This window comes from Passer montanus, unplaced genomic scaffold (assembly GCF_014805655.1).
Source record: "Passer montanus isolate IOZ18808 unplaced genomic scaffold, ASM1480565v1 scaffold9, whole genome shotgun sequence".
NCBI lineage: Eukaryota > Metazoa > Chordata > Aves > Passeriformes > Passeridae > Passer > Passer montanus.
The window spans coordinates 9,931,409-9,943,868 of record NW_024374367.1 but is presented as its reverse complement, the minus strand read 5'-3'; the positions used below and the strand labels follow the sequence as shown (position 1 = coordinate 9,943,868).

Sequence of the window (12,460 nt, the reverse complement as noted above, 5' to 3'; positions counted from 1 at the left end):
ACCAAATACTATGTTAGGAAGGAGAAAAGTAATAGAAAACTGAAAACATCACTGAACTCTACATTAAAACCACCTGCCATATACTGTGCACAGCTGTGGTCTTCCCATCCTGACAAGGTTATGGTAAAGGAAGATAAAAAGGTACAGAGGGGACGACTCATTGCAAGTCTGGAGTGGCTTCCTCCAAAAAACAAAGTGAATAATTTAGATTTTTTCCGATTTGAAAATGTATTACTAAAGGGAAATATAAAGGCAGACAGAAACATGTGAGTAAACAGGGATGCACTTTGTAATGCAAAAAGTAGGAAGCACCAAGAGAAGTTATTCAATATGAATTAAAAGCAAAAGGACATCTGTTCTTGTGGAACAAATTGTAGAGTTCATTGCCATGGGATGCTTTGGACACCAGAAGCCTAAAAGGGTTCAGGAGACAATTAGAAATTTATGGAAGAAAGGTCGATCAAAGACTGTTAAATATAATGATGCCAAGAAAATCCCTGTCCCTCAACCCCTGCCCCAGTGCCCCTGTAAAAGAGTGGTACCTCATCCTGTACACCACAGCAAGACAGTGCTGGAGCTGCCTGAGAGCAAGCCAGAAACCTTCCCTGAACATTTTTAGTCTACTACTGAACAAACTCCGAGGTTGAATACAAAGAGTTATGTCAGAGACGAGCACTACTGATACAGAATCTTTATTTTAAAAAGCTATTTGTTGTTCAATATTAAATTGGGTCCTGTATTTCCAACTGATATAAAAAATTGAAAATTCACAGGACTCAGAGGAAATCTTTAAAATTCTGTATATATAAGAAAGCCCAGCTATCATCAGACAATAAAGCTGGCTACTTGCACTACAATTACCCAAAGGGAATAAGAATTCATTTTAGATGTACTTTCCAAGAGAAGATTTGTGAGAACAAAGTTCTTTTTTCCTCTGCACATAAAATGTTTCCTAAGCACATTCACAAAATATTTAGCTGTAATTACAGCTCAATTTAAGAGGAGGAGGGAGTATTCACACAATTTACTTTTAAAGGAATCTTCTTCCTGTAAAACCCAACCCAACACAGCCCTAAATATACTGCCAAAAACACAGGAAGTGACACCAAAATCTAGCAACAAACAAGTGGAGGATGTTCACCTTCCACATTGGGCAGTGTATGTGTGTGCCTAGCTTAGTCTTTCCTTTTGCAGCTTCTACCTTAAATCTCCTGCCACAGAAATTTCTGAGGAGTTTTTTTATCAATTGATTTATTTTTTAAACAAAATCTCATGCACTGGCTGCCTTTGGGAGGATTTATTTATTCTGCAGTATTGATCACATTATTTCAGCACCTCCTCACCTTCCCCTTTTAGCTGTAAAAAAAGCTGTATTTTTTTGTATGACTAGAGAATCCATTACTTCTTTTCAAAAGTTCCACAGGCATAAGGCGCTATATGGCTATGGTACTTTCCACCTAAGGCTAGCAGCCCTGGGTTTTCTGTTTTAGCTGGAATGTTATTATTTCTCCATAAAACATTATCTAAGTGCTGGCAGATGCAACTCCAGCACATGGACCATGGATCTGACTGGATGAGAGAAGCTGCACAGCAGCCACACCAACAGCTACTGAATAAATGTAACCTCGGGTTCCACTGTCCCTCAGCCACTCTCCAAGCTGGGGCTCTGACCTCTGAGTCAGTTTGGGCACTTGAGAACATTTTACCTATGGGCTCTGTGAAAAATCCTGAATTTCAAATCAGGCCCACGAGGCCTCAGCAGGGCAGGGCACCAGCAATGAAGGGCAGCCGGGTGGTTTATCCCAGACAGATCACCTTGTTCCTCTTCCTACTCCTTATTCCAGCAGGAGATTTCATGTACATTTAGGAAGCTGAGACCTCAGCTATGGAGAAATACATCTGGAGTAGCTATCCTGACTTCAAAGCAGACGCTCCAAGTTTTAAGCCAGCATGGAGAATAGAATTTGGTGCAGGCAGTGCAGTCGGAGGAGTTTAACTTCCCTTTGGAGGGGACCCTGTGCTCCCCAGAATGGGACTAATTGGCCAAAGCTCTCTCCAACTAGCTGCCACAGCACAGCACTCACAGCAGGGAACTCCAGGAGGAAGGGAAAAAATAAGGCTATTAGAGCAGTGTTTTTCTTTGCTAAAACACAGGCAGAAGGTGTCCAACATTTGTTAATAGCAGTGATTCTGTGACAGCTGAAGCAAAGCTTGCTTAAAGCCAGACCAAGTTTACAGATGTGTTGTTGATTATTTTGAATAATTAAATGGTGTAAAACCCAGCTGTGATGAATAGCACTGGGGTCACAATTCATAAATAATTGAGAAGAGTGAGTCGCATTTGATCATCCTGATCAAATTCTACTCTCTGGAGAATAAATGTTTGTCCTGAATACCATCAACATTGTTAAATGCCTCAATATTCCTGCTCAGCCATCCAGCCAGCAGTCAATTGAACTAAATCACTTTAACACCTTACACATTTGCCTTCCTCATGAATACAAAATGTTTCTAACTTACACAACGCTTTTTTGGCATCAGACAAAGCAGACACTCTTTATAGACAGTAACCAAACAGCAACAATAAACGTTTTAAATGATCCCATTAAAAACAATTCCTGCATACAGTCTTGTCTTTACAGTGCAGTAAGCAAAGAAGCTGTAGATATAAGGCCACCTATTTTGGTTCAGTGCCTTGTTTGTAAGCAGAGCTGCTGCTCTGATCCACAGGCAGCAGGCAAACACACAAACACACTTTCTTTTGCTCGTGGGGAAGCCAGAAGTGCAACTCCATGAGGTTTCCTGGGGCTTCTCCTGTTTCTCAGTACTTCCAAATGTTCAGCAGTGACTGTGATTAGGCTAAGTGAAGGAAAAGTCTGACTCTGCTGTCTTACGCTGCATGATGTTTACCATGCTTGCACAATAAGGGTTTGGTAACCCAGAGGTAGAAAACCACTTACACTCCATTGGAATTATCTCCAAATGACAGCATATTTATAGGTCAGAATCTGCTTTACACGGTAACAAGATGCAAATTTAAAAATAGTCACATTAGGTAAATACCACCAACTAAACCCCAAATCCTTTCTCCTTGGTTTTACTGGTAAATAATCAATGACTTCAATAGCAGTCTGTTCTGTCTGAACAGAGCTTGAACAAGGGCTCAAGGAACTAACTCACAGTTTGGGTTTTCATCAAAGACCAAATTCTACTACTTTTTTTCACTGGAAGCACTGTTTCACTCAGGGGATATATGACCTTTCAGATGACCAAGAGGAGCAAATTCTGGAGCAAGAAGAGTAAAATAATTGTAAGAAAACCCTTGAGTTAAAAATTACTGTTTCTTCATGTTGTTCCTGGGGGGCTCGCAGGTAGCTTTTCCCATTTAAGAAAAACCTAAGAAGGCTCCCCCTTAAAGGCACCAAATCTGTGGTGGCTAGAAAGCATCTGTAAATGTCCAGTCCTACACTGCTCATAGCTGGTGGAAAATTGGTATCATCCTGTTTCCTCTGATACATTTGAGCATTGCATTTACCTGACATGACAGCCTTGCACAGATGTCACCTGGTCCCCAATTATTAATACACAATTAACTTTAGGAAAACAACATTTTATTGGTGGGTCATTAAATCGTACCTCAAAGTCTTCTGAGAACCCATGCTGGTTATTAGAATACAGCTCACTGATGTGTTTAACAAACTGCTTGACTGGAATTGCTTCCATATCATCTGTAGGAAAAAAACAGAACAAAAAAAGAGATACTCAGAGTTGCTCTTTGTTTCATACATAAAACTTGAGGAGAGGAAGTTTTCACTCGATATCATTTAGATCAGAGTTCCCAGGGGCAGAGCTAGTTCAATGTGCAGTAATAAGAACTCTTGATAAATCTGGCCAGTTTCGAGGTAAATGTTTAATTGTATTTCCAATTCTAAGCACTACAATTATAAATACTGAGAGCCTGTTCCCTGGGATGCTGATTTACAAACAATTTAAGTTCAAGGATAATCAGCTCTTGCTCAGTTTGGAGATGGCTGTAGATGGGATGAAGAAACCTCCTCTCTTTTCACATGATATAAAAAGAACAAAGAGACTCCAAATGTGAAAATACAGTTGAAAATTACTCCCACTAAGTTCTACCAGACTGAGCAAACACACAGGCCTTTCTTATTAAAGTTATTAACTTTTTCCCTTTCACACAACAACGTAGAATCCAAATGGACTTATTAAACTGCTTCTAAGCAAAAGAGCAGGCAAACACAACAGCCACTCTGATTTGAGTTCTCTCTCATGCTAGACATTATTCATAACATTGAATAATATTGAGTATCCCACTGGACCATTTGCTCTTGCACAGCACAGTGCAGTGCCACCCAATATATCACTAAATCACCCTTTTATGTCTTCTTACAATAAAGAAGTTGAAGACTCAAACTGAAGACAAACAAGACTGTTTTGAGCACCTGGGACTTCAGGCAGATTCTAATAAAGCTGGGGTGTAGGATGGCTGCATTATTCCTCTAGCTCTCAAAAAAGGCCTGGATATTGTTATGACCACCACTGCAGTTGGCAGAAAAACTGTGCTTGCCAAGATTCACCAGTTAATATTTTCAGTCTGGCATTTAGAATATGCAAATTGCTATACAACTGTGATTAGTTTCAGCATGTGAAATAATCTATTGCCTGATGGCTACTATTGTCTGATTGCATGATTTTATGGCAATACCCTGTATTTATATAATCCATTTAATATTCTTCTGAAGATAGCATCTAGGTTATGTTTACTCCCAGTAATTCACTGGTGTATTTTTGCTCCCATTTAGCAGACATATGGTTTGGTGCTACAGCTGCATTATAATCTGGATTCTTTTCCTTTTAAACATCTACATTATGATAGAAAAAATCCAAATATTTCTACAGATACTTAGCAAAATTTAACGATAAATAAATAGATGTGACATTTACTGTATTCAGAGTGAAAGATCTTTGGCAGCTAAAACCTCTAAGCTGTCACATACGCTTTTCTTAGCAAAGGGTATGAAGATCTGTATGTGTAAATGAGGTTCTACTTTGGCAAGAATTTTATAGATCTCTGACAATCTGATTTCTTTCCAGCTGATGGCAGTTAATATTGACCATGTCATTATTTCTCTCCTTTTATTTTATAAGGTAACACTCTAAGGTGGCTTTTTGCATCTATTGACATTTTCAGATCTTAATCAGCTCTCTTCTATTTTATTTACAAGGGCCAATTGTTAAAGATATGTTTGCAATCTGGTCACCTCACAGTATAGTAATGCTACTTTAATTAACCACATGCTCATTTACTGAATAATACAGAATTCAAAACATTTGACAAGTGTATGCTCTTCTTAGCAAAATGCTGCAGCCTGCAGCAATGCTGGCATTTAAAAATATTTAAGTGATAACATTTATTCTATATAATATTGGGAATATCATCATCTCATAACATTTATATCAGTATTTTCAGTCAAGTCATTTGAATGGAATGATCCATAAGAATTATAGAAATCTGTAGAATAATACTGTAAAACAGTATTTCTTCTTGTGAAAAGTATCCCATACATCTGAGATTCCTTGAAAATAGCTTCTGCTATGATAGCAATTGCATTTAATCTCACAAGAAAAGCTCCACTGTTATAATTTGGGTTTTTTCCTTGCATAGTTTTAGCTCAACTGAGACCAACCAAGGTAAAGGACTGGCAGCAGCAGACCAGTGTGTCCAAGCTAATTTTTCAGAAGGCAGAATTTAACTTTAATTGTGATCTGTGAGCCAAAAAATACATTAGAGATAACATGCTCTCCAGTCCATTGAATTCCCACCAATTTCAAGGATGGGTCTACACCAGAAATCCATGGCAAAGTGTGGTTAGTTTTCTTTTTATCATCATCACTGCATGGTGGCAGTATGTCTCCACCTTTACAGCCACTGCTACTTCACTTCTCTCTTGTTAACTGTCCTTTAGTGCTTCTCCTCCCTTTTCCCTCTTCTGCATTTTCATTCTAACTCTCTCCAGAAGAATAAATCCAATGTAGTTTATCACCATATTTGATGACATGGGTAACAATTACACATTAAATAATTAATTAGGAAGTATTGCTGACATATGAGCTCACAGGGCCACAGGGAAGTGAAGGTGCCCATCAACTCAGGAAAACCACGCTGGAGCAAATACAATTATTACACATCAGGAAGGTTAAAATCCGAACCATGAACATTAGAAACTTAAAAAACAGTTTAAGGTTTTCATCTTTCAAACTGGTGGGGTAACATGGTCCAGCATGGTCTGTGACTGGGACAGGCACAGCTCTGAGGGGATGGGAAACCTGCAGGGTGTTAGGATGTGGCTGGTCCTCCCTGCACAGCCACCTTGCTCCAGCTGATGGCCACAGGAAAGCAGCTGCACAGGAGACAGAGCCTATCACATGAACCAGTGCAACGGGAAAATGCTGAAGCAATCTGGGCCAGAATTTTTCTATTCATAACCTCCAACTCCAAGCTCCTGCCCAGGAACACAAATAACTTTAGCTGGACACAGGCATGCTTGGCCATGGGCAGCTTGCCAGGCCTCTGGCAGAATGTGTGCTAACACTCCCAGCTCTCTGGAATGGCCTGAGCTGGCATTATCTGGAGATGGCTGTGACCTTCTCCAGGAAAACCAACAGATGTAGCTAGATGCACAGAATCTGATTTTCCTTCAGCTATCGTCAGCCCACAGGCTTTGGTTAAGCCTTCTTTCCATCTTAAAGCAAACAGACTTAAATGACTGTAATTCTTTTAGTCGATTGAAGAGATTAATAGAATCCTATAATGGCTAATTAGCAGCTCTCCATTGTTCTGTGCATATTCACTTTTGCACTATATACTTTTTCCCATCAAGAAGCTGGAGTGACGTTTGATATTGTCAGTGCAATCCTTACATTCTTCAAGACCTACACATTATTCAAAGAGAAGAGGGAGGTGTTTTAATAACATACCTTCACCTCTAACACTGCAGATATAATTACATTTCTGTCTAGCTTAGGTTTAGCCATCTGTTTTATCAGTGTCAATAAAGTGATTCTGGATTTACTTCACTGTGAAATATGAGCTGAATCTGGCACCATAATAATGTACTAACCCTTTGTGTTACACAGAGAAAGAAGTATACTCAGAAGGAAAATATTTTAGTAATATTTTTTATAATCAGATACTACCAAAACTGACACGTGGCAGGGTATGTTTAATTTCTGTGCTAAATATTTAACATATTGGTGGATTTCCCATCTTCACTTGCTGGCCCAAGCCAAGCATCTGAGAGAAGTATCAAATAAACCCAAAAGGGAGCAAAAGACAGCTCACTTCCTGCCACAAAGAGACAATGCCAAGAAGAAAATCATGTTTGTTTAAAAAAATGACTGGAGAGGAAAACCTTCACTAACACCTCCTTTTTAAAGAAATGGCAATTTCAAATGCAGAATATTTAACGCATTCCTTTATAAGACAGACACCTTCAAAAGAAGCCCAAAGCATACAGAAGCAATAAGGTTTGAACAGGGTTACATTTTAAGTTCGGATAATTAGTAATCCTACCAGGAAAGATTTTCCCATAGCTCCCACTTAATAAGCTGCCTTTGTAATGTTAAAGCAATAGAGGCCAATTTTCAAAGAAAAATAGGATATCCTATCAGAAATGACATTTCCACATAATAGGGTCTCAGATTCATTTTGATTCATTTATAGTCTGAGAGCTCACTGGATAGTTTAGTGGCATTGTATTGGAATAGATGGGTTTGGGTCAGGAATTAATGAAGAAGGTCAAAACCAAAGTGCTTCCTCATATTACCTTTATTTAGATGGAGTTTTGGTGTTTCTGAAGACCAGATGTTTGACACATGAAATAGTCTTGGTAAGAAAATTCTCCATGTCTTTTGTTCTGTCTGTAAAGGCTTTCTGGTCTTCAGCTATTACCTTACCCAGCCTACTAAATCCAATATAGTCCTTGCATCTTATGCCTTATTCTTAATGTGAAAGCTTATCTGGCTGGTTTGTGAGTCCCTGCACTTCAGTCTCTCATTTACTAAGCCACCTGGATTCATGTGCCTTGGCTGTCACGTGCCTTGGTCCATCTGCTCCCACAGCAGCCACTCTCTGCTCTGTGCCATCCCTGCATGCCAGGAGCACCTCCATCAATCCTCAGTGTGCTCTTCACAGCTGGCTCCAGACAAAGAATGAAGGGATTCTCCCACTGCCCTGTCTCCCTCTGGGGGACTGATCTGAATCCACCTGCTGAGCTGGCTGGTGACTGTAAGAAAGGATTGCTTGATTTGTGGGGAAGGGGAAGAATTAGTTGTTGGTGAGGTAGATGGGTTGAGCCTACTCATTAGGATGATGAGTAGTGAAGTGACAGGGAAACTTCTCTTTCTGAAGGCAGTACAAACCTAACTTGGCTTATGACGATCATGAAGCTAGTGGCATGGTTAGGGACATTGATCCTGAACATAGAGAATCCACTATGAACAGCGTATCTTTGCAGTTCTCATTTTCTGCAAAAAAGTCTTCTCAAAATATCTACCAGTAGGATTGTAACAGGACTGGATTTGATTTCTTAACTCACTGAAAAATGCCTTCCCATATCCCTAGCAAACAAGCACCTTTCTGTTCCCAGCAACATTCAACACTGGGATGTGACTTCATCTTTCTTTCCTAGGAAGAACATTGAATGCAATCAATGGATTTAAAAAAAAAAAATTATTAACCACCTTCAGTGAAGTTTCATGGGTTTTTTTACTTTTTATAAGGCAGGATGGAAAAATTCTGCAAGCAGCTGGAATACCTAGCATCAATATTTAGGATGCATTTCACTTAAAATGGAATCTAACAACCATTGCATAAGCTACAAAACACACCAGAGTGAAGGCTGCCAGAGCTATGGCAGTAGAGTGTGGAGTGTGATATTCTGTCTCTACAAGAGTGGCTGAGCATATAGAACACTGCCAGGATGAATAGCACACCCTTGGGCAAAATTCTACCCCAGCAGAGATTATTAAAAATTCCCATAAACTCAATTGGCCACTTCTAGAGAAAAGCTTAGACAAAATGATATAAACCTGCAGACTGAGCATCCACTCCTAAGTGAACATACTTACAAGGGTTTGAAACTTCACACGCTGCTCAAATTTTGGCACAGATTGCATTTGAAATGTCTGAGCAGACAAAAATAGCCAGCCTTTGCCCCAAGTCACCCAAATACTGGACTCTACAAGTAATTCCACATGTAAAACAGGGCAGTGCCCAGTTTTCTTCAAACCATTTTAGATTTAATGCAGTTGAATTATACATTTATATTGTCAGAGCCTTTAATTCTGCATTATACTGGCTTTCCTTGCATAACTATTTAAAATAAGAATGCAACTGAAGCCATTGTATTTCAATTGGAATAATTAATCTTTCTGACTGGATGCATCAACTTGCTGTATAAAAGTTTCCAGAAATATAACAACAGTTTTATTTGTATAACGTTAGTATCAATTAATTTATGATAAAACAAAGTAATTGAAAAGCCTTAGTATTGAGGTCTCTGCCTTCTGTGGACATCCAATCTCCATAAATACTATAAAGACTACTATAATGCAATAGGTTTCATTCTAGGACATCAAAATACCTGCTGAAGATCTCTTAAGGGTGGCATTCTCCTGAAGTCACTGACCTCAATAATTAAGACAAATTATAAATTAAAATGAATTAAGATGAATAAGAACTCATTAAGAGTTGATTACTGTGGGCACTATTCCTCATTATTGCTCACTTCTTTGTAATCATCCATTTATGAAGTACTATTTTTAATGAAAAGCACCTTTCAAAGTGAAAAGGCATAGAAAACACATTTGAAAGTCCTGGAAAGAGGGGCATGCTGAAGGAAAAACAGGAGTCCTTTCAGCAAGGTAATTGCTATCTATTTGTTATAATTAAGTCAAATTAACACAAGGGCAGGCTTTTGATAAAGGGAAGATATATGAAAAAGCAGAATATGAAAAACCACCTGTATAATTCTGAAGCTACATTCATCTCTCTTGCTTCAAGACTTAATCTACTACAATGCTATTAGCCATGTGTCAGTCAGGAATATAAAGATGTTAATGATAAAATTTTATACGTGTCAAAATAAGAGCTCACTTTAAATCTGCTTGTACAAAGATTAGGTTATCATTAATTATAAATGTAATAGCAATACACTTCTTGCCTTTAAGCAAAAAGCCAATTTCAGTCCAAGAGAATGAAATAATGTGAATTTTCCCTTAGCCCAGATATTAAACATGATCTTATTTAGTATTGCCAGCTAAGGAACACCATTTTAATTGCACACATTTCCATCTTCAGGTCCTAGTCCTGCCATGAATTACACAGAAGCCTTACATTTAAGCCCATGAAGATCCAACTCCAGGGCTCTGCCTCCCAGTGTAACAGCTCTCAGAAAAGGATCTATTTGCATTTCACATGGCCGCCACAAAACCACATTCTTTTGTGTTGTAGCCAACCCCTGAAGCCTCCACGAGGAGAACCACAACTAGATATCATACCATAAATTCTACAGTGTTCTACTGCAGGAGCAGGGTTGGTACCAGAGTAAAAGGAAGGTGACTGTTCCCTAAAATACCTTGATGTTTTCTTGGCTTCAGAGGACGGCTGTGTTTGCCATATTGCGTTCATGAATTTAATTGAAGCTGAAGATAGGTACAATTCACAATATGGTGCTGGAACATAAATCCACAGGGAGCAGAGAGCAGAAATAAAAGTCTTAAGCAGCTGAATGAAGAGCACCACCTGTGTGCTCAGTGAAGAGCTTCATGCCCTTGAGAGAGAAGCCCTGGGCTGCAATTCCTGTACCTCCCAAGGCTCACTGTGCTCAGTGCACTGTCACTGTCACAGATGCACCCTGGGCTCTGCTCTTCAGCTCTGGGGATGCAGCTCGAGACAGCCACACCTCAGCAGACAGCAGTGAGATACCTGTGCTGGGAACCTGCAGTTTCCTTGTCAAATGAGATACTCATTACTGTCTGCTAACAGAAACAGTTTGTCAAAGGGTGGATGCTACCAGAACACAGCAGCTGAGCCTGTAAAAAACACATCAAGTCTGATCCCTGACATTTGTCAGGAAAGGTTCAAGGCACTATTCAAGTTATTGAAGAGCTAAGAATTAATAAGATGGACTCATGATGGGACTCCTTGTAACCATGAAGAGACAGAGGGAAATGAAAGAGGGTCATGGGTGCCCTGGCCTTCATCCCCTGGTGGGTGTGAGGTGGTAAAGCAACTTTTCATTGCTATTTCTCTATTTCCTGGACTTGTACACCCATACTGAGATATTCTTCAAGAATCATGAGTATTCCTCCATCAGATTTTGCCACTAGATTTTAAAAATACATTATTAATAAACTCCATGACAAGTTAAAAATTAATTTACTGTCATTTAAACTTAAAACTGAACATACCATTATCTGGCAACTGGGAAATGTTTCTTAACTCTTGTAGTCTAGACACAGCTGAAATGATTTGCATCACCTCTGAGAAATTTTACTTATACTGAAAATATAAGATGTTAAATATTTCTGGAAAATATGGTAAATGTATCAGCTGCATTGGCCAGCTGTTTTGTTCTTTATGATCTGTACTTGTCTGGACAGTGGTCAATACTATACAGAGTTTTGAGCTTTCCCATCAGGTCTAGCCTCAAGTACCTCTGTACTGATCTCACCTCAGGTCTTACTGACAGCTGGGCAAGGCTGGGCAAGGAAGCAGTAAAGATCCAGAACAATGCTACACCCAAGAGCAGGAAAACTCTGACACAAAGGAGAGGAGGAGGTTAGAAGTAGAGTTTTTATTCATGTCACTGTTTGGTATCATGTAAGTTGCACAGAGCTGCACTTCTGCAGTACTGTTGAGGAGCAGGTCTTGCTAGGAGAAGAAAGGAGAACTGCTAAGGGATGCATTTTGGCTTCACAGTTGCAAAACACACTGGGTCTGCAGGTCTGATGCTGCTATTGTTACTCTCCTGACTCTACTGGAAAGGATCAAGTCCAGAAAGATCCAGAAAGTCAGTCAGATAGTGACCCAGCAATAGGAAGACCAAACAAACAGATGAAGGAGCAGCTTCGCTGAATGAGATCCTGCAAAGAGCAAATGTTTTATAGAAGAGATCCAAGCTAAAATTACCTGGGCGTGGAGACAGAGAGAGAAGATACAGAGAATTAATTTTGTTGGGCAGAATGGCAGGGGAGTTTTCAGAAATCTGCCATTGATTACAGATGCATAACTGTTAGGTGCAAGGCTTATGTGAGTTGAGATTCATACCTCAGATGTAATATCCAGTGGGTGACTCAGATAATGATAACTCCTTTGTCCTGTGTTTCTCTAGATCAAGCAGTGCAGATAATTATGAATAATGATAATGATTTGGATCTC

At 39.4% G+C, this 12,460-nt stretch overlaps 1 protein-coding gene across 1 annotated transcript in view; it reads right to left on the bottom strand.

The window, feature by feature from the left end:
* Nucleotides 1–12,460, bottom strand: part of PTPRG (protein tyrosine phosphatase receptor type G) — a 392,251-nt gene that overhangs the window by 27,162 nt on the left and 352,629 nt on the right. Inside the window, exon 15 of the mRNA XM_039734146.1 lies at nucleotides 3,637–3,728. Coding sequence (XP_039590080.1) covers nucleotides 3,637–3,728 — 92 coding nt within the window. The remainder of the gene's footprint in view (nucleotides 1–3,636; nucleotides 3,729–12,460) is intronic.